The sequence below is a fragment of the Passer montanus genome, unplaced genomic scaffold (genome assembly GCF_014805655.1).
Source record: "Passer montanus isolate IOZ18808 unplaced genomic scaffold, ASM1480565v1 scaffold37, whole genome shotgun sequence".
NCBI lineage: Eukaryota > Metazoa > Chordata > Aves > Passeriformes > Passeridae > Passer > Passer montanus.
The window spans coordinates 4,265,229-4,289,449 of NW_024368485.1; the positions used below are offsets into that span (position 1 = coordinate 4,265,229).

A 24,221-nucleotide genomic window follows, 5' to 3' on the forward strand; every position below is an offset into this window, starting at 1 on the left:
TGGTTTTCAATTCCCAGATTTTGTTATCATCCCACAACAGGGTCATGGCCCGTTGGAGGAGCATGTCCAGCCAGGCTGGGAAGCGGCAGGGAGAGGAGCAGCCGTGCTTCTAGAAAAGCATTTTCTCCTCATTTTTGGGGATATTTTTGAAGCACTCTGGAGTTTTCCCTTCCCTCCCCCAGCACAACCTTGGGATACATTTTCCTGCCCAGCTCCACGTCCAGCCAGAGCTCCCGCCAATCCAAACATCCTCCATCCGCCGACAACAGCCCTGAATGTCCCTTCTTGTTCTGCTGGAGAGATCCAACCCCTTCCCAGGCTCCAAAAAATATCCCCCAAAAATCCAGGAGCTCAGTCGCCCAGAGGAGACAGATCCATCTTGGGAGGTCTCTTTCCCCGGGACAAGGAGTGGGAATGGTTTTAGTGGGTGCAGCTCAGCAGGATGTAAGGGAGTGAGGATTCCCAGGGGAAAGGATGCTCAGGGATGAGGATTCCCAGGGTGAGGATTCCTTGGGAGGAAAGAATGCTCCAGGCTGAAAATGCTCAGGGATGAGGATGCTCCAGTGGGAATGAGCCCCCTGGTGTCAGCCAGCCTCTCCCAAACAAAACAAAGCAGGAAAATAAAGCCATGGATGACAGGTTCTTGCCCTCCCAGACCCCAATTCCCCTTGGCCTGCTCCGGGTGAGCATTCCCCCCATCCACACATCCATCAGGTGCTTCACTCCGGTGACATCCTTTACATCATCCTTTAATTGTACTAAATCCAGTGGGATGAGGGAACATGCAGAACATGCACAAGCAGGAGGGTGAATCCCCCTGGGAAAAGCTGAATGCCAGCTCTTCCCAGCATTCCTACGTCAGGATGGAGGCTCTTACTGATGAAGCAGGGAATATTCCCACCTCCACATGCAGCTGAAGCTCTGCTGTGAGGAGGATCCATGGGGGATCCCCATTTGAGAGGTTTAAGGAGCAGGGATAGCCCTGGAATTCCTCCTTTGCCCCGCTTGCCAAGGAGGGCACCCGGGTGGATGTTCATGGAGTGCTCCAGCCCTGATCAATCCCAGGGGATTGAGGCACCAGACCTCGATCCCTACAGGCTGCCAGGGGGATTCTCAGCATCCAAAGGGAAGTGGAAGTGTATTTTTAGGGAGCAGGACTGGGTGCATCAAGGTGGGAGCAGGAAAGGCCACGAGCCTCCCTCTTCCCACACACTTGGCTTCACTGCTTCCTGAAGGAAAAAATGGGAATTCAAAGGAAAAAATGGGAATTCGAAGGAAAAAATGGGAATTCAAAGGAAATCAGGGCTGTGGAGCCAGGATGAGGATGGGGCTTCCCACTGCTTGTCCACCTCATTTGGTGGTGTAAATCCACCTAGATACACATAGAAGAAGAACTTTGGGACAGAGGGGAGGGACCGGATGTCTACAGAGCAGCTCCAGCCTGGACTTCCCCTGGGAGCCGTGGGATGCCGAGCAGGGAGCAGGAGCCACACCTAGAACTCATAAGCCGAGACGAAGAGCGTGATTTTGGAGAGGTGCTTGGCCTGGAAGGCGCGATCCAGGTACTCGGCCATGTCCACGTCCACGTGGACGGTGCGGGGCCCCTGCAGGCTCTGCACCAGCAGCAGCTCCCCGGTGTGCCGGTCCGAGCGCTGCACCACGAAGTGCCCGCGGTTGTTCCCGCCCGCGATGCCGAAGCGGAGGCTGTCGGAGCCCGGCCGGCCGGGAGCCGCCGCCGTGGCCATGCGGAACAGCGGCGCCGGAGTCTGGAGCTTGGAGGGAAGAGGGAGGTAATGGAAGGAGATGGTTTTGGGGGCCTGGTGGCACGAGCGGCTCTCCATGGGGCACGGGTTGCGCTCGCACTGGCTGCAAAAAGGAAAAGCAACGGGAGATTTTTCGGGAACGCGGCCTCCGTGCCCCCCGCCCCGCTGGCATTGGATCCATAGGGATGCCGTGCCGTGGATTTTGTGCCCCGCACTTACAAGGGGGAGGTTTTGACGTAGGAGACGTTGCCAGCGGGCGGGGGACACTGCGGGGTGACGCACTGGAATCCCCCCCCGGTGTTGATGCAGGTGCTCCCGCTCGTGCAGTTGTCCTGGGATAGGGAGCACTCGTCAATATCTGGAAAACAGGGGCGGGAAGCGGGGTCAGGGCCTGGAAGCCTCCAAGTGAGCTCACCTTTCCATCAGAAAATAGGCAAAACCGCCTTGAAACAGGTTAAACGCAATCCAAAAAATATGGGAGCATCCTGGAATTCTCTCCCCAAGCTCTGCCCCGGGCCAGCAGGGGTTAAGAGCAGCTCTCTGCCAGCAGGAAGGCAGCTGCTTTTCCAAACTTTCTGCTTGATTGTTTGGAAACACCATCCCTTTTTATTTACTGAACGCCCATGGGACGCATGGCAGGAGCTGGAATGCAGAGGATTTGCTGGGAGCATTAGTGAGATGCCATGGAATACAGGAAAATCAGGAAGGAATGGGGAAATAGGGATTTTCTCACCCCGAACTGCAGCAATCAACACTTCAGGGCACAAAAAATTCCCGGTTTTACAGGAGGCTTTCAGCAGTTTTGGCCTCCTACCATTCCCACCCGCTGCCTTCCACCTGCACCCCAGTTTCCTTGGATTGGGAGAGATGCTGCCACTCTCTGATCTGATAATGGAATTCTGGAAGTTTAACATTACTTTTGGTTCTTCCCAGGATTTCCCTGCTCCAGGAACATGCCCACAGCCACAGTGGGGTCATCTTCAAGGAGCTGCAGACCCAAAGTGTCGCTCCATCATCCAGAGAGGTAAAGGAGAAGGGAGAGGGAAAGGGAAAGGAGGAGAGGGAGAGGTGCAGCCATGCCTCCGGAAAAGCATTTTATTTTCATTTTTAGGGATTCTTTTGAAGCACTCTGGTGGAGTTTTCCCTTCCCCAGCACAACCCTGGGATTCATTTCCCCACCCAGCTCCACATCCAGCTGGAGCTCCTGCCAATCCAAACATCCTCCATCCGCTGCCATCCTGCAAAGCATCGCTCCATCATCCCCCTCCCCTCTACACCAGCCTTTCCCTTGGATATGGAAAAAAAAGTGGGGGAAAATGGCAGAGCACTTGGGACCAAGGGGATTCCAGCCTCCTCACCTTCGCAGCTCTTGCCATCGCCCAGCAGGACGTATCCGGCGGGGCAGGAGCAGTGGAAGGAGCCGGGAATGTTGACACAGGCGTGGGCACAGAGCCGGGGTCCCCCTTGCTGCTGGTACACCTCGCACTCGTTGAGGTCTGCGGAGACAGGGATTCACCAAGATCTCCCTCCAGCCTCCTGGGAAAACCCAGGGAGCGGGCCTGAGGTGGGCTGGGAAGGGGCTGACGGCAGATTCCAGGGAACGGGAGCAGCTGTGACCAGCGGTGTCCCGCAGAGGGCGACACTGGGCCCGGTTTGCACTCAGCCATCCATGGCTTGGATCAAGGGGCTGGAGCCTCCCGAGGGAGCTTGGAGCAGCCCCCACTGGAGATATTCCAGCACCAGCTGGACCCAGCACATCCCGTGCTGTGTGCTCTGGGATGGTGGGGCTGAGCCGCTGTGGTCCCTCCCAGTGTGGCTCTGTGAGGGGACCGGGCACCGAGGCAGCCCCGCAGCCCGCCCGTATCCCGGCTCACCCTGGCAGATCCCGTTGGAAGCCGTGCCGCTCATGTGGAAGCCGGGATCGCAGCTGCACTGCTGGGTCTGGGCGATCTGGGCACAGCGGGGCTGCCGGCTGAAGGCCGGGTCGCCCGTCACGCTCCAGGTGGGAGGAGCTGCGGGAAAACGGCGGGATGGGGAGTTGGGATGAGGTCGGGGATGAAATACTCCCGTTTATCCCCCAGCAAGGGGCACCCACCAGTCTGAGCCTGGTACTGGCACGTGGTCCCGGTCCACTGCGGGGGACAGAGGCATCTGAAGTGGTTGAGACCCTCCAGGCACGTCCCGCCATTCTGGCAGGGGCTGCTTGAGCACTCTCTGATCTCTGCAGGGAAAGCAGGCATGCTCCGTGTTATCTCCTTTTGGGAAGCAAGGCTCAGGAGTGCTGCACACACCGGGATGCTTTGGTACCCTATGGCACGTCATAGGCAGGATACCATTTCCCCTCATCTCTCCTGCTGAGCTGCTCCAGCTGTAATTCCCAGTTTTCCTTAAGACAGAGAAATCCCAAAACCATGGGAGCTGCAGCATCCCTGGAACTTTGGGGGGTAGCTGCGATCCCTCCCGACTTTGAGCACCCCGATATCCCCCCATGTTTATATAAATCCACTTTTCCAAAGGATGTTCCAGGGCAGACAATGTACCTGCACAGCGGGCCTCCTGCCCTGTCCAGCTGCCGTTGGCCTGGCATATCCGAGTGCTGGAGCCCAGGAGCTGGAATCCTGGATCACAGGCGAAGTGAACCTCGTGATCCACCAAATATTTGGTGCCGAACTTCCTCCCATCCACAGGGGCTTGGAGGGCAGGACAGGCGGCTGCGAGACCATGGAAAGGGGATGAGTTTGGAGGGGGCCCTATCCTTCCAAGCCACCCTATTTCCCTGGAATGCTGTCCCAGGGACTCACCGGGGGGCGGCTCCGGGGCGGCCTTGGCCAGGGAGGCGTGGATGGTGCTCAGGCGGCTCCTCACGGCGCGCAGCCCTTCGGAGAACCGCGTCTCCTGCCCCTTCAGCAGCTGCTGCATCTGCCGGATGGCAGCCAGGAGCTGCTGCCTGCTGAGGCAGCTCTGCGGGAACAGGGACAGGGACAGGGATGGGGACCTTCCTGTGCTGCCACTCCTCCCAGGAGCCAACCTGCTGCCCATGGGAGGAGGCCAGCGCGGGAGCTCCGCAGCATCCGATGTTCCCTGAGCGCCTTGACTTTGTATTTTTCCCTGCATTTATCCAGATCCAGGAGTTTTTTCCACCTAGGCCTGCGCTCCAGGCAGGGCTGGGATCGCTTTGTGGGAGAGATGCTATAACTCATGTTTCATCCTGCAGGAGCTCCAGCCCTGTCCCACTTCCACATGACAAAAGAAGAGGAAAACAGCTGTCTTGTGAGCTCTGCCGTGGCCAGGAACGCTGGTGGGACTCCTGCCTGCAAACCGATCGCTCCCACGGGACTGACTCATGCCGGAGACGGGCACCGTTATTATGGGATTCCTGTGGAATTGACTTGAAACCGAGGAAAAAGAGCAAAGCCGTTCCCAGAGCTCAGAAATCTGGGGAGCGCAGTGAGCACACAGGGTCTGGGCTGGGGGCTATGGAATTCCGGGAAAGCGAGCGGAGGTGGTGGGCTCTGTCCCACCTGGTCAAAGGGATTTCTTCCCCCCTTTCCATAACCGCACTGTGGAATGATTCCCGTTTCCAAAGAGCTGCTGAGGGTGGAGAGAGGACAAACACAGCAGCCCAAGCAATGCGCTCGGTGTCCTCTGCTTCCCCGGGGGCAGGTCCGGGGATCCCGGGCTGCCGGGGGGATGAGCCGTGCTGTGCTGGCAGCTCTGGAATACCCCGAGCCCAGAGGAAGGAGGCAAAAGCAAATAGATGCTGGCGCGTCGCTGGCTTTAATAAACAGCTCTTTGTTAGGGCTGGGTTTAACTCCGTGAGCCAGCGCGAGCTCCGGCGGGATGCTGAGCCATCGCAAAGCTGGAAAATCCCCCCAAAAAAGCCCCAAAAGGGGGACCCTTTGCTGCCGGTGTGCTCGGGGGCAGCTTCAGGTGTGGGGTGAGAAGGGCGAAAAGAGCCCAAAAGAAGCCGCGCGCGCTTTAAGCGCGGCTCTTGTGCAGTTCGAGCGCGGGTTGGGGCTTTGCCCACCTGTTTGCCGGGGCAGCGGCGCTGCGGGGCTGTCGGGGCTCACGGCAGCGGGCAGCGAGCGGGAAGCGGAGAGGAGCCCCGCGCCCCCCCAAGCCCCTCCCGGGGTCCCGGTGCCCCCTCACCTGGGCGGCCGGCGCGGCCGGGAGCGGCAGCAGCAGCGGCAGCAGCAGCAGCAGCGGCGGGAGGCGGCCCCGCGCCCCCCGCGGCCCCGCCATGGTGCGGTTGCAGGGGACGCGGCGCTTCCCCGCCCCGGCGCCGGGCCGGCCCCGCGCATCCCCCGGGACACCGGCGGGGCGCTGCGGCAACCATCCCCCGGGACACCGGCCGGGCTCTGCGGGCACCCATCCCCCGGGACACCGGCTGTGGGCATCCATGCCCGGCGGCTGGGGCGCGGGAGGGTGGCTTTTCCCCCCGCAAAGCTGTTTGTGGTGCTGCCGAGAGCGGGCACCGTGCAGGAGCCCCTGTCAGCCCCCCTGCGCCGGGCAGGGAAACCTTTTCCCAGCCCTGCGCCCCCTCCCCAGCTCGGTTCCCCGTTTTCCAGCTCCTGCACCCCACCTCAGTCACTGCATCCCTTTCCCCAGCCCCAAAATGCCTTCCCCCTGCCCTCAGTTCGGTCCCCCCATTTCCAGCCCGGTCTCCCCCAAGGAAAGGCAAGAGGTGCTGGGTCCGGTTCTGGTCGCTGCTGAGCAGCCCCAGCTATGGAAGCAGCAGAATTCCCCCCAAAAGGAGAAGGAGCAGAAGGGGAGGGCCAGGACATGTCTGGGGGGCTCCTGCCCTCCCGGGACCCCCTCAGGCTCCTGTCTCCCTGGTTGCAGCAGGAGCGATGGTTCCTTAGCATGCAGATGGGATGGAAGGAAACCCGTCAGGGAGAAGGGAATGTGGGAGCACCCACTGCTCCCACTGGAGCTCCCATTGCTGTTTTCCATGGGGATCTCTTGCAGTGTGAAATCCCCCAGCACGCTGTAGAGCTGGAGCACTCATCATCCAGGGGAATGCCCATCCCACAAACCTTAACACGTGATGGAAAATGGGGAAAACACCAGGCCCTGCAAGGCCACCTGCCCCCTCAGCACCATCCACCCCACCCTGCTCTGCTCCTTCTGGAGAAGATGAATAATTACAGCAAAATAATTCCACTGTTAATTCCAAACCCCTGGGACCTCAGCCCAGGAAAAAGCTCCTGGGGAGAGCCAGCCTCCACCAGGAAAACCGTGCAGGAGATAATAAATAAAAGAGACGACTGTTTATTAAAATATTCCCTCTGTGTCCTTGCCGTGGTGCCCCTCACACCATTCCCGGCGGCACTTCCGAGTCCTCCCCGCAGCTCCCGGCACGCGGCCGCTCCGACGCCGGCAAAGTGCTGGCCTGGCTCCATCGGCTCCCCGGCTCCAGGGCCTGGCAGGGAAGCAGTGGCACGTAGGGCTCCTCCACGGGGCCAGCGAGCTGCTCCTCCACAATGTACCTGGCGTCCCACGGCTCGCTGGGATGCACATCCACAGCCACCAGCGCCGCCTCCGCGCCGGGGGAGCCGGGCTCCGACGCCTCCCCGGCGTCCAAATCCGAGTCCGCTTGCGGGAAGCCGGAATCCTGCGTGGAGTCCGGGCTCTGCTCGGGAAGGCCGGTGTTGATGTAGATGATGTCCCCGCATGCCTTGGTGCTGGGCAGGTTTTCCAGCAGCTTCTCCAGCTGGACTTTGAGCTGGGAGAAGGTGGGGCGAGTGGCAGGGTCGGCTCTCCAGCACTCGGACATTATTTCATACCTGGAAATTGGGAGAGGAGTGTGGTTAACAGGGGATACCAGCATCCCAGAATGGTTTGGTTTGCAAGGGACCTTAAAGCTCATCCAGTCCCACCCTGCTAGCATGGGCAGGGGCACCTTCCACCATCCCAGTAGCTCCCAGCTGTCCTTGAACACTTCCAGGGATGGAGCAGCCACAGATTCTCTGGGCAGCCTGCACTCCTCTGGATTAGGGGAGGTATGAGGACCCAGTTTTCCTCCAAGCTGGGTAAGCCTTGAAATTCCCATTAAATCAAAGTGAAACCAACTCCCTCTGCTCAGGCTGTTTCCCAAGGGCATGGATTTATCAGCCCAAGCTGCTGTTAGAAGTGTGAGAAGTCTCTTCCAGTGCAGCCCTGGGATCTGTTCCCTGGGAACATCCCAGCTCTGTGTGTGGAATGCCCAGTCCTTCCCTTGGCAGGTGCCTGCTCCCAGGCTGGATGTCAGGGAGCCCTGGAAGCTCCCAGCATGTCCCTGCCAGCCTCTCTCCTCTAGCAGGCTGATTCTTAGAGGTTCTTGCACTGCTTCCTTCAGGAACAGGCAGTGGAAGGAAGCCTTTTAGGAAATGTACAACTCTGTTTATCCAGTTGGGGTTCAACGCTCTCAGCCATGGGGGGTTAAATATTTTCAGCTCTAACAGCACTGGAGAAAAACTCAGGAAAGAAGCCTGGGAAAAAAGGCCTTTGCTGAGCTGCTCAGAAATCCAAAGGTTTGTGTATTCTGCATTTTCCCTTTCCAGGGGGACACAGATTTATTGATTTGAGACAAGGAAGGGACCTAGAGGGAGTTTTGTGGAACAAAGAGGAGCATCACCAGCCAGGACCTTTTTGGCCAAAACAAATTAAAAAAAAAAAGAAATAAAATATTAAAAAGTCCCATCACTGACTGTTCCTGGTGACCTTGCCAGCCCTACAAACCCATTGCTTCCCCTGAGGACAATTGATGGGATTTTTGCCTGGAGTTCAGCAGATGCTGACACATGCTCTGCTCCAGGATCCAGCTTTCCTTAGGCACGTTGTGCAAACATTAAGGGGTTTGTTCCTAGGAAAATCCATTTTCCCAGCTGGGATCCTAGGACTCACAGCTCATCCAGGCAATCCTCGGGCTTCTTCAGGCGCTGCCCATGGAAGAGGTACTCGTAGATTTCGTGGTTCTGCACCCCTGGGTACGGCGTCATCCCGCGCGTGGCGATCTCCCACATGGTGACGCCAAATGCCCACTGCCGGCACAAAGGGAAAAGGCCAAGGCTGAAGGGACACTTCCAGGAAGAATGAATGGAATGAACCTTTTCATGGGGAAAGGTCACTGCCTGGCATCCAAGGGACAACGAGCAGAGCTGTGGTGCTCCCAAAACTGGGAATGACCAGGACAGAGGCAAGGGGCCCACTCAAGGAACTGACTGCGCCTGACAGCCTCCTGCACTTCCAGGGAATGACACCAACAGCAGCACGGAGTGGCTCAGCTCAAGGGACTGTCCCTCCAGGCATGGGGACCTACCACGTCACTCTTGGTGGTGTAGACACGGTCGGCCAGGGACTCGAGGGCGATCCACTTGACCGGCATCTTGGCGATGCGGCCCTGCCGATAGTAATCCCCGCTGTAGATCTTCTTGGAGAGCCCAAAGTCTGCCACGCACACCGTCATGTCATCCCGCAGCCTGGGGGCAAAGAGGCATCAGGACAGCCCCAGGGCCACGCACACAAACCCCAGGCTGAGCTCTGGGTCTCAAAACCAAGGGAACTTTTATTGCAAGGAGCAGAGTTGTGCTGTAAATCCACAAGGTTCATCCCGTGGGACGGAGCAGAGGAAAACACTCACATGCAGTTTCGAGCTGCCAGGTCCCTGTGGAGGAAGTTCCGACTGCTCAGGTATTCCATGCCCAGGGCAATGTCCACCATGAACTTCACCAGGGTCTGCAGGGGCACAAACTGGGGAGGAAAGGTGGGAATTACACAGTGTTGATCCAAAAGGCTTCCCTATCCAGGCCTGCCATCTCAACGGATGAGCCCACGGTAGCAGATGAGCTCTCATCCCTCAGACCCTGCCATTCATTGACCCATGAGCCTGCAGGACCTGCAGAGCAAGATTCTCTTGATTCCCTTCCCACCTCAATCCCATGCCACTCCTCTGCTCCTGGAGCTCCCTACCTGGGGGGCCATTTCCAGCCGGGAGCGGAGCAGGAAGCTGTGCAGGTCTCCGTACTTCATGAACGGCAGGATCACCATGGGCTTGGGCACCTGTAGGGAGCTCAGCTCGATGCACACCCCTGGGAAACATGGATAACTCACACAGTGCCCTGGGAAAAGGGATCCAAATCCAAATCCCAGCTGGAGGGTGGGAAGGGACAGCCCATACCGAGGAGCTTAGGAAAAGGGATCCAGGTCCACCCAAATCCCAGCTGGAGGGTGGGAAGGGACAGTCCATACCGAGGAGCTTGATGACATTGGGATGGTCAAAGTCCTTCATGCATGCTGCTTCACTGAGAAACTCTTCTATCTCCCTTTGGGAAAAGTTATCCACTGGGAAGCAAAGCGAAAGAAAGAGCTTTAGAACACCAAAATGGTGCCAGGATGCCATCCTGAGAGAGGTACTGGGAATGTTGGTATCCACTGGGGCAGAGAGACAACTTACACTTCATGGTCTTCACAGCCACCTTCTGTGGGGGCCCTTCGGGCTGGCTGAGCCGTCCCTCCATCACGGATCCAAACTCCCCTGCACCACAGGAAAGAGGGAGTCCTTTTATCCAAAGCACCACCTTTCAGGACATCACCAGACCCCTAAGATCTGGAATGCTCCAAGATGGCTTGTTCCTCATCAGTGACAGAAGGACAAGCTGGGCTCGTGGAAGGTTCCCTGCCCATGGCAGGAGGCTGGAATGAGAGGAGTTTTACTCACCCTCTCCCAGGACCTTTCCCAGGCTCAGGGCGTTTCTGTCCACGACAACATCCTGCAGCTTCTGCTGCAGCTCCCTGCTGACACCCAGGCTTCCCACTGCAAGAGAGGGGAACAGGAGCTCAGACACCTCCCACCTGCTGCCATTTCCCCTTCCAGCTCCTTCCAGAGGGATAAAAACATATCCTTACGGGTCAGTTCCACGGCTCTCCGGCAGTAGGACTTCTTGGCTGTGTAGTTCACTGCCAGCTCCGAGTTGTTCCTGCTGAAAGCATTCCTAAAGGAACACAAACAAACTGCTGTGGCTGCTTCAGCTGGATGAAGGAATCAGCATGGCAGGGGTAGGAGCCCAGGGGATGCAGAGGAAAAGGGGAAATGCATGTTCTATTTCCTTTTTCCTGGATCAGCACCATCGCCTGCAACGTCTGAGCAAAACAACAGCTCCACAAACACCACTGAACCATCAAGGAGTGAGTCACAGAGCTTTTGGGGAGGAAATAGGATACTCATTTCCTACTCAAGGAGCCTTGCAGAGTCCAGCTTTGGGACTCAAAACCAGGGTAGGATGCTCCAGAACTGGGAAAGCAGGGAAAGAGTGACAATAACCAGTTAGGAAAGGGATCCTTACTCGGTACCAGTTTCCAAACTGGGAGCACAGGGCAGTAAAACACCACTTGGGAAGTCACGAGGATGAGTGAGGAGTGTTGGGTTGTTGCAGGAGAAAACAGCCCTTTGTCTGTGTTTTTAAACAATGCTGGGCCATTCAACCCGGGCGTGGGATGAGGCAGGAGGGTTTCTCCAGGACATGGGATATTATGGGATCATAGAATCATGGAGTTGAAAGGAACCCACAAGGATCATCCAGACCAGCTCCCGGCCCTGCACAGAGACCCCAACAGTCCCACCCAGTGCATCCCTGGGAGCGTTGTCCAAATGCTCCTGGAGCTCTGGCAGCCTTGGAGCTGTGACCATTCCCTGGGGAGCCTGGGCAGTTCCCTCTGGGGGAAGGATCATTTCCTAAAATGCAGCCTAACCTCTCCTGACACAGCTCCAGCCGTTCCCTAGGGTCCAGGTCACCCTCTGGTGACCAGTGACACCCTCTGCTCTCTGATTTCCGTGCCAAAACACCTCCCCCACCAAGTTGCACAAGTTCACTTCCCTTTAAAAATAGGAATAGTGAGCAAAAGGTGAACTGCTGAGCTAAGGAAGGGAGGGGAAGGAAAAACCCACTTAGTCCCTCACCACAGGCATAAAAAATGTCATTTGTGCTAACAACATCAGTCCTGGAGACAGAATCCTTGTTCCCAAATCCAGCACGGGCTGCTGGCCCCCCACCCCTTGGGAGCCACCCTGTTTTCCATCCCCTTACCCATATTTTGTCTCCACGCATCTTTTCTGGATGACCATGGACAAGCAGAGGATGACTCCGACGGCAATTGTCCCGCAGATAAATCCCAGGGCTATGACAAAGGAGTCGGCATTCCCGGAGGCTGGAGTCGAAGAGGGGGCTGAGGTTATTAATCCTAAGAAAATATCCTGTTAATGGAGCCGGTGAAAGAGTCAGCCTGCAGCACCCGGGGCTTGGGGCAGGAATCCCCAGGGGTTTTCAGCAGAGCCCAAAGGATTAGGGAATGAGGAAAAAAGGGAATGAGGAAAAACGGGAATAAGGAGTGAGGTTTTCCTGCTCCCAGATCAGGATCCTTGGCTGTCAGGGAAAGCATCTGAAGGAGTGATGCCAAACCATGGAAAGCACGCCCTGGGCTATTCCCAGCATCCAGCCCTGCACCTCCTTACCACTGGCAGGGATGAAGATCTCCACGGGAATGCTGAAAGGTCCCACTCCCCCCTTGGTGACAGCGGCCACACGGATGGAGCAGGTGGCACTGGTGGCCACCACGGGCAGCACGGCCACGCTGCCGTTCAGCCGGACCTCACTGGAGGCAATCTGCTGGAGAGAGGAAGGCAAGAAAATCCTGGGCTGGGGAAGGCAGGGAAACCTGGGGATTTACTGAGAACTGTCCCCTTGGCAACCTTTGGAGCTGCTTTGCTTTCCCAGCTCAGAGGAAGTGCAGCACCCGGCTATTTAGAGAGAAGAATGGCCCTGTGTGCAAGGGCCGGATGGGATCGGGAACGGAGCTGAGCCGCGCTTCCCGTTCAATCCCAGCATTCCTGGCCCTCTCTGCTTCACAACAGCAGCAGCCAGAGCCAGAAAAGAGGCAGGGAAGGATCTGGCAAGGAAGGGAAAGGCTCTGGTGACATGGATTGTGACCCTCAGCCTTTGTTGTGGCCAGTTTGGAGCCCTGTGAGCCTCAGCACCCACGGATCCATGTGCTCCTGGTGGGATTGTCCAAGTGCTCTGGAAGTAGATCCTAAGCTCAAAAACCACTCCTTCTGTGGCTTTTGGGTGCAGCTAATTATAGTCCCGTGTATTTTATATCTATTTTTATGTATATTTTTATGTATTTCCTTGGCTGGTACCATGGCAGGAGGCAGCGTGGCTTGGTAAAAACATTGGAGCCTTTCCCTGCAAATTCCACCCTTTCCTGGTCGTTTCCAGCTGAGAAAGGGCTGCTGCTGCTCCCTGCCGATTTCCAACTGCAAAACAGCTGCCCAGCTGCAGCCAAAACATCTGGCAGGCTGCTGTGCCCAGCAGTGCCTGGCTCCTTCCTGAACATCCCACCAAAAAAAAGCAGGAGCTGAGAGGGATGAGGACAGAGAATGGAGCTGAGGGGGATCAGTGGGTGAGGAGATGGGGCTGAGGGGGATCAGTAGGAAAGGAAAGAGATGAGGAGAGGGATTCAGAGCTTCTCAGAGGGAACCAGTTTCTGTTCCCTGTCCCAAAAAAGCCACGGAAACAGATGTGAAACACCCAGGCCCTGGGAATGTGTGAGCACCTACTGGCAGCGACAGGAGCAGGGACCTGTTGTCACCTCTGCTCCCACATTCCTGCCTTCCTCCTCCTCCTCATATCCACATGGGATCCTTTCCCTACCATCAGCCTAAAATTGGGATCTGTCCCTGTCCTAAAGGCTCTGCTGTATCATCTGAGGACAGACCCAGATCATGAGCACAAAGCAGGGATGACCTGCCAAATTTAATGGGATTTTATGAGCTTTGTGGTAGTTGAGGAATTTCTTCCTGTCCCAGCTCAGGCAGCCTTGGCTCCAACAAGGACTGCTGGTTAAGGAGGAAAATAAACCAACTTTTGGGAGTTTTCTGGTTGTTGAGAGGCCTGCAGGTGGCCCTGTGACACCAAAATCCAGCTTCTTCCTGACTTTATCCTGCAAAAACTGGTGGTTATTTTGGGGCAGTCCAGATTTAGCCAGTGCAGGGCCACAACTCAGGGACTTTATTTCATGGATTCATTCACACAGAATCATTTTGGTTGGAAAAGACCTCTGAGATTATGGAGTCCAACCTTAGAAGGAGCTTTTCGAGGAGTCAGAACTCCAGTCTCGTGTCTCAGACTAATGGAAAAATTGAGAACTGGAAAAAATTTCACTCCATAAGCTGGAAAAATGGACAAAAACTAACAAACAACAACAGCAACAATAAATCTCTCAGGGCTTAAAGGGCAAGGCCTGGGTTTGGCCTTTTGCTGGAGAGAGACAGCTCCTGTCAGCACTTTTTTTCCAAGTCACAAGACCATGATTTTGTTTCCCTGGCTTCATTCAGGCTGGATCTATACGGGGGAGCAAAAGGAGAACAGAAAGTGCAGCATCCAACAAAAAAAGGGGATGAGTCACTGTTTCCAGCTGGGGTCACTCTGCCAGCCTGGCACAGAGGAACCCAAACCACAGCTGGATCCATTCCTGCTGTTATCCACAGGCTCTGGATGGGATCTTTTGCCCAGAGCCCAGGCCAACCTTACCCTGGCAAATTCCTGCAGCTGCTTCCCAAATCCTAGAAAAGGCAAGCAGGGTGTGCCAGGTGATTTCATGCCTGAATCACACTCACAGAGAGGCCTTTGGGCCAAAGAGTTCCTCGAGCTCTGAAATTCCATGCTGTGGGTTAAGGAAGGGATAAATCCCATCTGAGTAAGGAACAGACCAAAATCCAAGGAATGCAAGGCCAGGAGTGGTTTGAAGCCCACATGAAAGCCCAAAACAGCAAAGAAATGAGCTCCAAAAGAATCCGTGGAAGCACCAAAACCCATCTGGACATGCCTGCTGGGAATTTTTCCAGGAGTTTAGCCATTCTTCCCCATTTCCTGGTGACTCACCATGCCCTCGGAGTTGTGCCACCTGTACCAGACGTGGTAGCCCTGGAGCTCCCCGTGGATCCTCTCCAGGGGTGGCTTCACCCAGTGGATCTCCAGCGAGGAGCTGGATTCATTGAAGGACACCGTGATGTTCAGCGGCGGCGTGGTCGGAGCTGTGGGAATCCATGGGAAAGGAGCTGAGGGAAGCTGGGAGAATGGGTGCAGAGATGAGGGAATCCATGGGAAAGGAGCTGAGGGAAGCTGGGAGAAGGGGTGCAGAGATGAGGGAATCCATGGGAAAGGAGCTGAGGGAAGCTGGGAGAAGGGGTGCAGAGATGAGGGAATCCATGGGAAAGGAGCTGAGGGAAGCTGGGAGAAGGGGTGCAGAGATGAGGGAATCTGATGGAAAATGAGCTGGATTTCATTGAAAACCCATGAAAAAGGGGGAAGTTTCCTTTCCCACCCTGAGAGCAACCAGGACTCTGGAGGTGCCTCTCCTCCAGAGGGATTGAGGCAGGGAAACCCTTCTCAGTGCTCACTCCTACCTCCCTCCGTGGTGCTGGCCGTTATCCAGGGGCTGAATGCCGACCAGCCGACCTCATTCCCGCAGGAAACACGGATGTTGTACTCTTCCATGGGCTCCAGCTGCTGGATGTGATACACGTGGGGAGGCACCGAGGTGTGGAAGGGCTGGAGGGAGACGTTGCCTCTTGGAACAACTTCCTTGACCTTTAATTGGAAAATCAGTCCACAAACAGGGATTAGTCAGCAACAACCTGCAGGGTGAGATGTTGGAAAACAGGATCCAGAGCCCTGCCTCCCATTTGAACTCTACAGGGAAAAGGTCCTGCAGGGAAAGCTCATGGCAGGACATTCACAGGGCACATGGAGAGGGCTCCAGCACCTATGGAGCTGGGAACATTCCAGGGATGTTGGGAAGGAGGGAGGAATGATTTGCTATTTCTTGTGGCATGGAGAAAAAGGAGCCCTGAATAAAACAACCAGGCAGCACATCCCAAATAAACAAAATAAAGCTCCTTTTTTATGTGGCACATCACTGGAAAACAGGATTTATCTCCATGGGATGTAATGGGACTAATCCCAATCCTTCTCACATGTAGCAGCATAGATGCATTCAACATCCCAAAAGTCCTGATTTTCACAGAAAGACAAATTTATGGATGTGGAGTCCCCATGGAGCTGCCCACAGAGCCACTGCATCTTTCCAGGAAACATCTCATTTTGTGGGAAGCACTACCTGGATTGGGAAAGAGGGAGGAAAGAGGGAAGAGCAAGAACAAGGACAACCCAACCCACAGACCCAGGGCCATGCACTCCTCTGAAAAACCTCCATCCATGATTTTGGGATAGCAGGACACCTAGTCACATGTAGCAGCATAGATGAATTCAACATCCCAAAAACAAGTCCTGCTTTTCACAGAAAGACAAATTTATGGATGTGGAGTCCCCATGGAGCTGCCCACAGAGCCACTGCATCTTTCCAGGAAACATCTCATTTTGTGGGAAGCACTACCTGGATTGGGAAAGAGGGAGGAAAGAGGGAAGAGCAAGAACAAGGACAACCCAACCCACAGACCCAGGGCCATGCACTCCTCTGAAAAACCTCCATCCATGATTTTGGGATAGCAGGACACCTATCCTTGTGCTCAATCAAAAGAGCCCCTCCATGGTATCCCAGGATGGTCTCAGCATCTGTTTTTACAGCCAAAATATAAAGAAACAGCCTTCATCCTCAGGTTTTCACGGAGAAATTCCCAGAAATGCTCCAAGTAGTTCTCTGGAAAACTCTGCAAGCCTGGGGTTGCTGCGGCCACACACACCTGTCCTGGTCACACACTTCCTGCCAAGCAGCATTCCCAAAGTCAGGATTTGGAGGGGCAGGTTTCCCTCAGCTCCCCATTCCTGACAAATAATGGGAAGGAGCTGAGGGGTTGCCTGTCTCCTGAAAAAGTCAGGGAATGCCACCTCCATCCCCAAGCTGTCACAAGATGCTCTGAGGGAGGTGAGCAGAGACCAGAGGAACACACACAATGCTTCCAGGACCAGCCTGATCCTCAATTGTCTCCTGAGAATAACCCATCAAATCCATGGATTTTGGAAGGAAATCAGGATGTTTGCCAACTGCAGCAGTTGGAATTGGCAGGTGGGCCAGCTGCAGCCCTCGGGAATGAGTCACCGGCTCGATGGGCCCGGGGATTATCCAAGGGGACAGCAGCAAAAGGGCTGAGTCACTGCTGTGTTTTTGCCAGAAACCCTCTCCTGTTTTCCACTTTCAAAGGCTATTTCCTACAGACAGACCATGAATGTTAAGTCATAGGAAATTCCTTGGCTCTCCACCCCTCTTCCCAAGCTCCGGCTGGAAGGCAGCAGCAGGACATGGTGCTAATATTAGCCCTGGTACCTTTCTTCCCTGAAATTCCTTTCACTTTTACCTGGCTTCAAAGGTCTCCTCTCTCCACGTGTTATCCCAGCTGGAGTGGAGATTTTCCAGGATAAAAGCCATATCCATGAGACAGCAAGATGGGCTGGGACTGGCAAATCCAGCCACGTGCAGCAGGTGGAAAATGCCTGCAGGCTCTACCCATGGATGTGGCATTCCCTGAGTTCTCCAGGACACAGACAATCCCTCAGCTCCTTCCCAGGAGTGGGGAGCGGAGGGAAACCTGCCCCTCTAAACCCTGACTTTGGGAATGCTGCTTGGTTGGGAAGGGTTTGACCAGGTCCATAAAACACATGACAACCTGACTGTGCTGCCCAATGGAAAGGGGTTCCAAGAGAGCCAGAGAGGGACTGGAGTGACAGGACAAGGGAGAATGACTTTCCACTGCCAGAGGGCAGGGACAGATGGGATATTGGGAAGAAAATGTTCCCTGTGAGGCTGTGGCACAAGCTGCCCAGAGAGGCTGTTGCTGCCCCATTCCTGGAAGTGCCCAAGGCCAGGCTGGAGCAACCTGGGATAGTGGAAGGTGTTAGAAGGGAGCTGGAACTGGATGATCTTTAAGGTCCTTCCGCCCCAAACGATTCCAGGATTCCATGAAATCTGTGCAGCTCATGCCAACCACCAACTTCCACCTGCCTCAGAGCATCCCTGTGGGGGAGTCACAGGGATATGGGAATTCTGGATGCTTACCTGGACACTGCAGTTGTTCAAGGCAGAGAAGGCATCGAAGCCTGGCACCCAGGATATCCTGATTCCATGGGCTGTCCTGTTGAGGGCCTGCACACTGACGGGAGCCGATGGAATTCCTGCAGGGAGAAGCCAAGAGCAGTCAGCTGGAAGCCTAAACACAAACCTGGCACGGTGGCTTTTCCCTGGAGCTTCCAGGGCTCAGTGTGTGACCCCACATCCGAATTCTGCGGATGCGCCGGACCACCGGATAGGGAAGCACAAAAATGTCACTTTCAGAACTATTTTGGCCATTTCTATATTTGTGACCACTCTGGGCAGCTTAAAGATCATGACTTATTTTGGGGAACACCTTCCTCACATTGCTGGAGCGGCTCCCATCAGGAATGTCAGCAATTTCCACTGTTTCCTATGGAAAATTCCTATGGAGCACCACCCTGGTTATGAAGGAAGGAAAGGAGCGATGCAGCCCTTCCGAATCCTGCTTTGAAACTGACAGTTTTGCTTTCAAATTTAGATTTTGGTGCTCCCTCCCCCAACCCGGTGCTGGGATGACCAAACCAGGATGACCACGTTACAACCAGATCCCGCTGGATTTTAATTACAGAATTGAAGCCGGGATCTCCCTCAGCTTGTGCAGGATGAGCGCTGGGATGTGCTGGACACAGCGGGGTAGCAGGGAATGGGAGCTGACCTTTGATGTTGACCTGGCCCGGGCTGGATGCAGTCAGGCCTTTGCTGTTGTGGGCCTCGCAGCTGAACAGCGCCGGCTTGTTGAGTCCTGCCGGGAAAACACAGCCCTGTTCCCTGGATATCCCAAAACCATCCCAATCCACCAGCTCCCCACCAGCAAACACTCCAGCCCGTTTTCACTTCCCTCTGTGACACTTTCCTGCCAGTGCCCAGGGGTGACCCCAGGCTCCAGCTGCCCCACTCCCACACCGGGGGCACACGTGTGCCATCCCTGCCGGATCCGGCACGGCGGGGACGGGATGTCCCTACGGAGGCCTTGCACAAGCTCCTGAGGAAGGGGTTGTTTTCCCTCCAAAAGGGGAAAGGCAGAAAGCAGAAGAGCCCCTGCCACAGCCTGGTCAGATGATTTAGTGCTGGTCAAGGATTGCTCAAATCCCCCAGCTGATGGCAAAGAACCACTGGAAATACCCAAGGGTGGATTCTCCCGGCCCGGGTGAGGTGACCCTGGGCCTGGGATGCCTGTCCCACACCAAGGTGGACGTGGGGAGTGTTGGCTCATCCCAGCAGTGCCTCAGGGTGCCAGGGCTCCTGGGCCAGGAGAAGCTCTGCTCCAATGACCCAGCCTAGCGGGTGCCAGGCGGATGCGAGGACATCCAAGAGGAATGAGTCACTTCTTCCGGCTTTCACTGCCTTTTAAAGGCTGCCTGCCACTGGATGCCAAGACCGGGCAATTATAGCCCAGCTCTTAATTAACCATCAGCCTCCTCCTCATGAGCAAAGCAAGAAATACCCCATCTTTTCCTCTGCAGCAAAACCAGAGTGGGGGTTTATGGGACACCAAGGGTTTTTCTCCCTGTGTCCCACCAGCTGTCATGGACACACAGCGCAGGGGGCATCCCAAACTCTTCCAGAGACACAAAGTGGTGACCAACACTCCAACAGCCCAGGAGAGCAGCCAGGTTCCTGTTGGCACAGCCAGAGGCCGGCGGAAAAATCTGCTGCTTGCTCAGGAAAGAGTTGGTTGAGTATCCTGCCTCTTCCAGGGAAGGGATTTCTGGCAGCAGCCAGAGGGGATCAGATGGGGCTTCCTGCCCCAGGACTGTGCATGGCACGGGAACAGCCCCTCCCGGCAGGGAGCAGCTCTGGGACAGCACAAGGCACACTCCCAGCTGTGGTGTCCCACAGCAGGGACACTCCATGGCAGGGACACTCCCAGCTCACCTGGCACAGTCAGGACCGACGGGGAGATGTGGGGTTTCTGGTTGACCTGGATGTTGTTCTGGAACCAGTAGATCTCCACAGGCTCTGGAGGTCCCACAGCCTGGCACGTCAGGTTGAAGGGGCTGTTCCTGGTGACATTCAGCTGCTCGGGCTGACGGATGAAGTGCGGGAGACCTGCACGGACACAGGGAAGCAAAGGATTCCCCATTTCTGGCTCCCAGCTCCTGGTCACTCAGCCAGGACACAACTCCACAGCTGCTCCAGCTCACCTTCTATCTGCACCAGGATGGGGTCAGACACCACCTCCACGCCAGAGATGTTGAGTTTGCAGACGTAGGAGCCGTTATCCGAGCGCTGGGCGCCGAGGATGCTGCCGGACAGAACGGACACCACCTCAGGGCTTGTGGCTTCCCACCTTCCCTGGGAGCCAGCCCTCACGGCACCCCTCATTCCCACCTGCTCCAGAAGGCCAGCAGCACAGCACTCACCTGAAGGTGGAGGTCATGGACACCTCCTGGTCATCGGGGAATTCAAAGTGGCTGCTGGCGATGCGATCCAGCACGTGCAGCTCCCTCCCGTCCTTCCAGAGCGAAATTCCCGGGGCATCGGCCTGGAGCAGTTCCTGAGGCACTTGGATGGAGCAGTTGAAGGTGACGTCCTTGTGCTCGTTGACGACCACGTGTCCCACCGTGCGGTTGAATCTGAGCTGTCCAACAGAGCTGCCTGGGGGCTCCTCCCTGGTGCTCCGCTGGGGCCACTGCCCGAGCAGGCTCCGCTGGGAACGCCGGGAATGTGCCAACAGGAATGGCCTCACACCTCCTTCCCCGTCAGCATCCTCTGCAAGGGAACACCTGTGGTTTGTCACCACCACCAGCGAGTTTGGGACACCTCGCAGCAAAACAATCCCACTGCTTCCAGGAATAATTAAAGGCGGCTCATTTCCATTTCCCAAAATGTTGTCCCAGGATTCTGTACAGGCAGCACCCCTAAAAAAGTCCTTTTTAAAACAAACGGGAGCGGCTCAAGCTAAAGAAAACACTCAGCCACGTTTCTTTGGGAAGGAAAGAGGCAGGAGCTATTCCTGCTGCATTACACCCCCGGGACCGGAACATAAAAGGATCCCTGGGCAGCAGGAATTTGGGACTTTACTCCAGCAAACCCCTTGCGGGGCCTCATCTGAAGCATTTTCAGCTGGGGCAGAGGAAGAGCTCCCGGCTGGAATTTTGCTGATTTTAAGCTCTGCCAGGAGCCTGTCCCTTCCCAGGACAGGGAGAGCAGGACATGCTCTGAGTCAACTTTTGCTAAGTGCCTCCACTCACTGCCTCTCCCAGGACAAGAGCTGCAGACAGATGAAGAAATGCCTTTGGACAGTGTAGAGGAGCCAGCTGCTGTTCAGGGCTGCTCTCCCAGGGTCTTCTCCCACATTTTTTTCCCAAGGGAAAGCTCTTTTTGAGGACTTCATAGCCCCACCTCCAAGTCACCAAATGGCATTTTCCCCCTCCCTGCCAGCACTTCCCACCCAGCCACGGCTGAGATGAAGAGCAGCTCCACCTAAAGCAATTAATTCTCTTCCAAAAATGTGTCTATTTTTGAGATCAGATCGAGGGGTTCCACCACGTGGAGGTTGGTTTTCCTGGACCATTTCTGAGCTTCCTGAGGCTTTCCCAGCCATCAGCAATCCCGAGCTGAGTGGTAAATCTCCCTTTCAGCAAGCAAAGGCATTGTGCCAGACAAGAATTTCAACTAAACTAATTCCCTTTTCCAAGGAAGAAATGCCAAACAACCACTCACAGTTCAAAAGATAAAGAAAGCACAGTTTTTATTGAACCTGTGCTCAGCTGAGTTTGTTTTTGGGCAGGTTTTAGCTCTCAAACATCAAACAACAAGTTTTTAAAGCTACGTCATCACTGTTGTGAGTAACGGGGCACGAGCCTGGTGTGTTTTTCACAGAGCCAAGAAACACAGCCCAATTCTGAGGTTGGATATATCCCTTTGCTAAATCTCTCCCTATTTTTAACCCTCAAGAAACGCTGCTTGAGGACAGAATGCCAGCAGGGTTTTTCAGTCCAGAGGGAAGGGGGAGGCTCTCCCTGCCTCTCCCGCAGCACAATGGGTTTCCCTTTCAGAAAAAAAAACAAAAAGAGCTACAGCTTTTCCAACCTGCGTCCCTGAGCCTCACAAAGCAACACAAACAGAGCCCATGTGACTGCTGCAAAGCTGCAGGGACAGCCATGGATGTGCAGCCGCCTCTCCACAGCTCCCAAAGGATCTGCCAAATGCAAACAAGCAGCGACCCCAAATTCCCCTCCCTCCCCTGCTCCTCCCGGAGGTCACTCAGGCTGGAGCCGCTCCCTGCCTGGCACAATCCAGGCTCCAACTTCTATTTTCATGCTCCATTTGAAGGGTTCTGGCTCTGGCCAGAGCTGCTCCCCCAGCACAGACCCCTGGCTGGGGAGGACATGGATTTGTGCTGTGTCCTGGGATGGTTTCTGCTTCCCTGGGCTGCTTCAAGCTTAAAGGCAAAGAGCAAGGAGGATCTCAGCCTTGTTTTCACACTAATTAAGTGGGAAGAGGTGTCTGCTGGCCCGGGAATGAAATACTTTCCTCTCTGACTCATGAGAGTACAGGCATTCCTCATCTCCAACGCTGCCTTTGGGTACCCCAGAAGTTTGGGATGGGGATATCCTCACAGCAGTTCGGAAGGGACTCGCCCTGTGTGGCAGGACAGCTCTTGCTTGAGTCCAGAGCAGTTAGGCTGGCTCTAAAACCCCAGGCTAAAGCCAGGGAGTTGCAAGCCTGGCGTGCCTGTGTGGGTGCCGGAGCAGCTCCCGTCCTAACCACAGCCAGGCCCGAGGCAAAATCTGGCGTGGAAATCAAACCACTTGCAAGGGCACTGCTGCTCTCCTGGAACACCTGGAACTGCAGCAAAACTCCAGGGCCAACAGAGGCAGATCCTGCTGCACAGGTCCTGTGTGCCCTTCCCCCTGGAGAGAGGAATTTTAGCAGGAAAATCGGGTGGAATACTTCATCAGGAGTGAAGAACAATAAGCACAACCACGAATGAAACAACAAGGTCTTTACTGCAGTCATGATGCATCCAGGTCTGCCAAAACACTGGCTGCATCCCTAGCCCTGGAATTCCCACTGCTGGGAGTAATTCACCTGCTGACAACAGCTTCTGCTCAGGCACTGTTGAGCAGGAGGCATGAGCAGCCCCTGCCTGAGGGGTTTCCAACCTCCCATCCCCTGGGAGCTGTGGTAGACCTGGAAGTGTTTGGTTAACTTTGGACTCAATCATCTTTTCCAAGCCAAACAATTCTATCATTGTAATAAATTCATTTTCTTCAGGGCTACACCTGAATCCAAAGAAACCTTCCTGATTCAAACACCTTTTGTACAAACCAGCCCAGGATTCCTGGTTACATCCAGAGTTCCCCTCACTGCAGGCTCCTGCTGTGACAATCAGGACTTTAACTCCTCCCTGCCCAAAGTAAACACTCACATTCCTGCCTTCCCTGATAAATTCCATCTGCACAACGACTCCGAGACCCCCCAGCAGCCCTGAGGTCTCCCAGCAGCTCCCAGAGGTCAGACAGCCCCAATCACAGAATTTTTGAAAGTCCAAAAATTATTTTATCTCCTAATTTCTTTCTGCAAATGGAGTTGAATAGCTACCAAACTGCCTGCACTACAAAGCACCACAAACCGTGGTGATCCCCGAGCATTTTTTCTCAGCATCACTACTTGGCTGGCTCATGATTAATGGCATAAATCCCAGACTGATCTGCCACAATTTGTGGTCCCTGCCTGTCGGGGTGTCCCCGGCAAGCAGAGGCACACCAGGCAGTGAAGCATCGGGGCAGGACCACGCTGCGGAGACAGAGCTTTGTCCTGGGACAGCCAGACTGTGTCCCAGGAAATTCAAATCACGTCCCAGCAGAGCCAAACCCTGTGTTCCAGAACAACAAAATCCTGCGTCCCGGGACAGCCAGACCGTGGGTCCGAGGACAGACCAACCCTGTGTCCCGGGACAGCCAAACCCTGTGTCCCGGGACAGCCAGCTGCTGTGTCCTGGCACAGCCAAACCGCGTGTCGCGGGACAGCCAAGCCCTGTGTCGCAGGACAGCCAGACTGCGTGTCCCGGGACAGCCAAACGCTGTGTACCAGAGCAGCCAGACCCGCTCCGGGTTGCGATGCGGCCGGAATCCCCTCGGGAGATCCCCGCGCAGCTTTTCCCCGGGACGCACCGGGCGCGCAGTGCCCGCGCTGCCCCCGCCGCAGCCCGGCCCGGAGCAGCACCCCGGGAAACGCGGGGAAAGCGCTCCCCGGAACAGCTCCGCTCGCCGCCCCCGTCCCGGGCCCGTCCCCGGTTCCCTCGGTGCCCTCTGCGGACTCACCGGCCGCTCCGCGGGGCGGGCGCAGGGCCGCCAGCAGCGCCCAGAGCAGCGCCCAGCGCCCGCCGCCCATCGCCCGCCGGCACCGCCAGCGCCATCAAACAAC

At 55.8% G+C, this 24,221-nt stretch overlaps 2 protein-coding genes and 1 long non-coding RNA gene across 6 annotated transcripts; 1 reads left to right on the forward strand and 2 right to left on the reverse strand.

Annotated features, from left to right (window-relative positions):
* Positions 1-733: 733 nt before the first annotated feature.
* Positions 734-6,007, reverse strand: FBLN7 (fibulin 7). Of its 2 annotated transcripts, XM_039716897.1 has the most exons (8): positions 5,913-6,007; positions 4,565-4,724; positions 4,304-4,474; positions 3,859-3,984; positions 3,638-3,775; positions 3,122-3,259; positions 1,983-2,121; positions 734-1,866 (listed from the first exon to the last, which is right to left on the reverse strand). In XM_039716897.1, exons 1-8 carry the CDS (start codon positions 6,003-6,005, stop codon positions 1,494-1,496), a joined length of 1,338 nt encoding a protein of 445 aa, XP_039572831.1. In that variant the 5' UTR covers positions 6,006-6,007; the 3' UTR covers positions 734-1,493. The 2 variants fall into 2 exon arrangements, with proteins under 2 accessions (XP_039572831.1, XP_039572830.1); XM_039716896.1 differs by lacking the exon at positions 5,913-6,007 and having other exon boundaries at positions 4,565-4,978.
* LOC120505933 lies at positions 1,665-3,103 on the forward strand. Its single transcript, XR_005628377.1, has 3 exons — positions 1,665-1,790; positions 2,697-2,787; positions 2,875-3,103. It is a non-coding gene; the product is annotated as an uncharacterized LOC120505933 (long non-coding RNA).
* A 1,011-nt stretch (positions 6,008-7,018) lies between the features above and the next one.
* MERTK (MER proto-oncogene, tyrosine kinase) lies at positions 7,019-24,205 on the reverse strand. Of its 3 annotated transcripts, none has more exons than XM_039716900.1 (19): positions 24,119-24,205; positions 20,210-20,558; positions 19,991-20,091; positions 19,722-19,895; positions 18,502-18,588; positions 17,811-17,926; positions 15,205-15,388; positions 14,681-14,832; positions 12,253-12,403; positions 11,828-11,981; positions 10,650-10,735; positions 10,462-10,557; positions 10,198-10,278; positions 9,993-10,085; positions 9,714-9,832; positions 9,385-9,494; positions 9,064-9,223; positions 8,649-8,785; positions 7,019-7,549 (listed from the first exon to the last, which is right to left on the reverse strand). In XM_039716900.1, the coding sequence occupies exons 1-19, from the start codon at positions 24,186-24,188 to the stop codon at positions 7,075-7,077; spliced, it is 2,895 nt and encodes a 964-aa protein (XP_039572834.1). In that variant the 5' UTR covers positions 24,189-24,205; the 3' UTR covers positions 7,019-7,074. The 3 variants fall into 3 exon arrangements, with proteins under 3 accessions (XP_039572834.1, XP_039572835.1, XP_039572833.1); XM_039716901.1 differs by having other exon boundaries at positions 11,828-11,948; positions 12,253-12,406; XM_039716899.1 differs by having other exon boundaries at positions 12,253-12,406.
* Between the last annotated feature and the right edge of the window lie 16 nt (positions 24,206-24,221).

Bases quoted from the DNA above. Each gene is read 5' to 3' on its own strand.
- FBLN7 (XM_039716896.1), bottom strand. From the start codon at position 4,877: ATGCAGGGAAAAATACAAAGTCAAGGCGCTCAGGGAACATCGGATGCT. The intron at 3,985-4,303 runs GTACATTGTCTG...CTTTCCCTGCAG, and splicing joins GCAGGAGGCCCGCTGTGCAG to AGATCAGAGAGTGCTCAAGC. The intron at 1,867-1,982 runs GTAAGTGCGGGG...TCCTTTTTGCAG, and splicing joins TACGTCAAAACCTCCCCCTT to CCAGTGCGAGCGCAACCCGT.
- MERTK (XM_039716899.1), bottom strand. From the start codon at position 24,188: ATGGGCGGCGGGCGCTGGGCGCTGCTCTGGGCGCTGCTGGCGGCCCTG. The intron at 9,833-9,992 runs GTATGGACTGTC...CATGTTTCCCAG, and splicing joins CAATGTCATCAAGCTCCTCG to GGGTGTGCATCGAGCTGAGC. The intron at 7,550-8,648 runs GTGAGTCCTAGG...CCCAATTTCCAG, and splicing joins GAGGATTGCCTGGATGAGCT to GTATGAAATAATGTCCGAGT.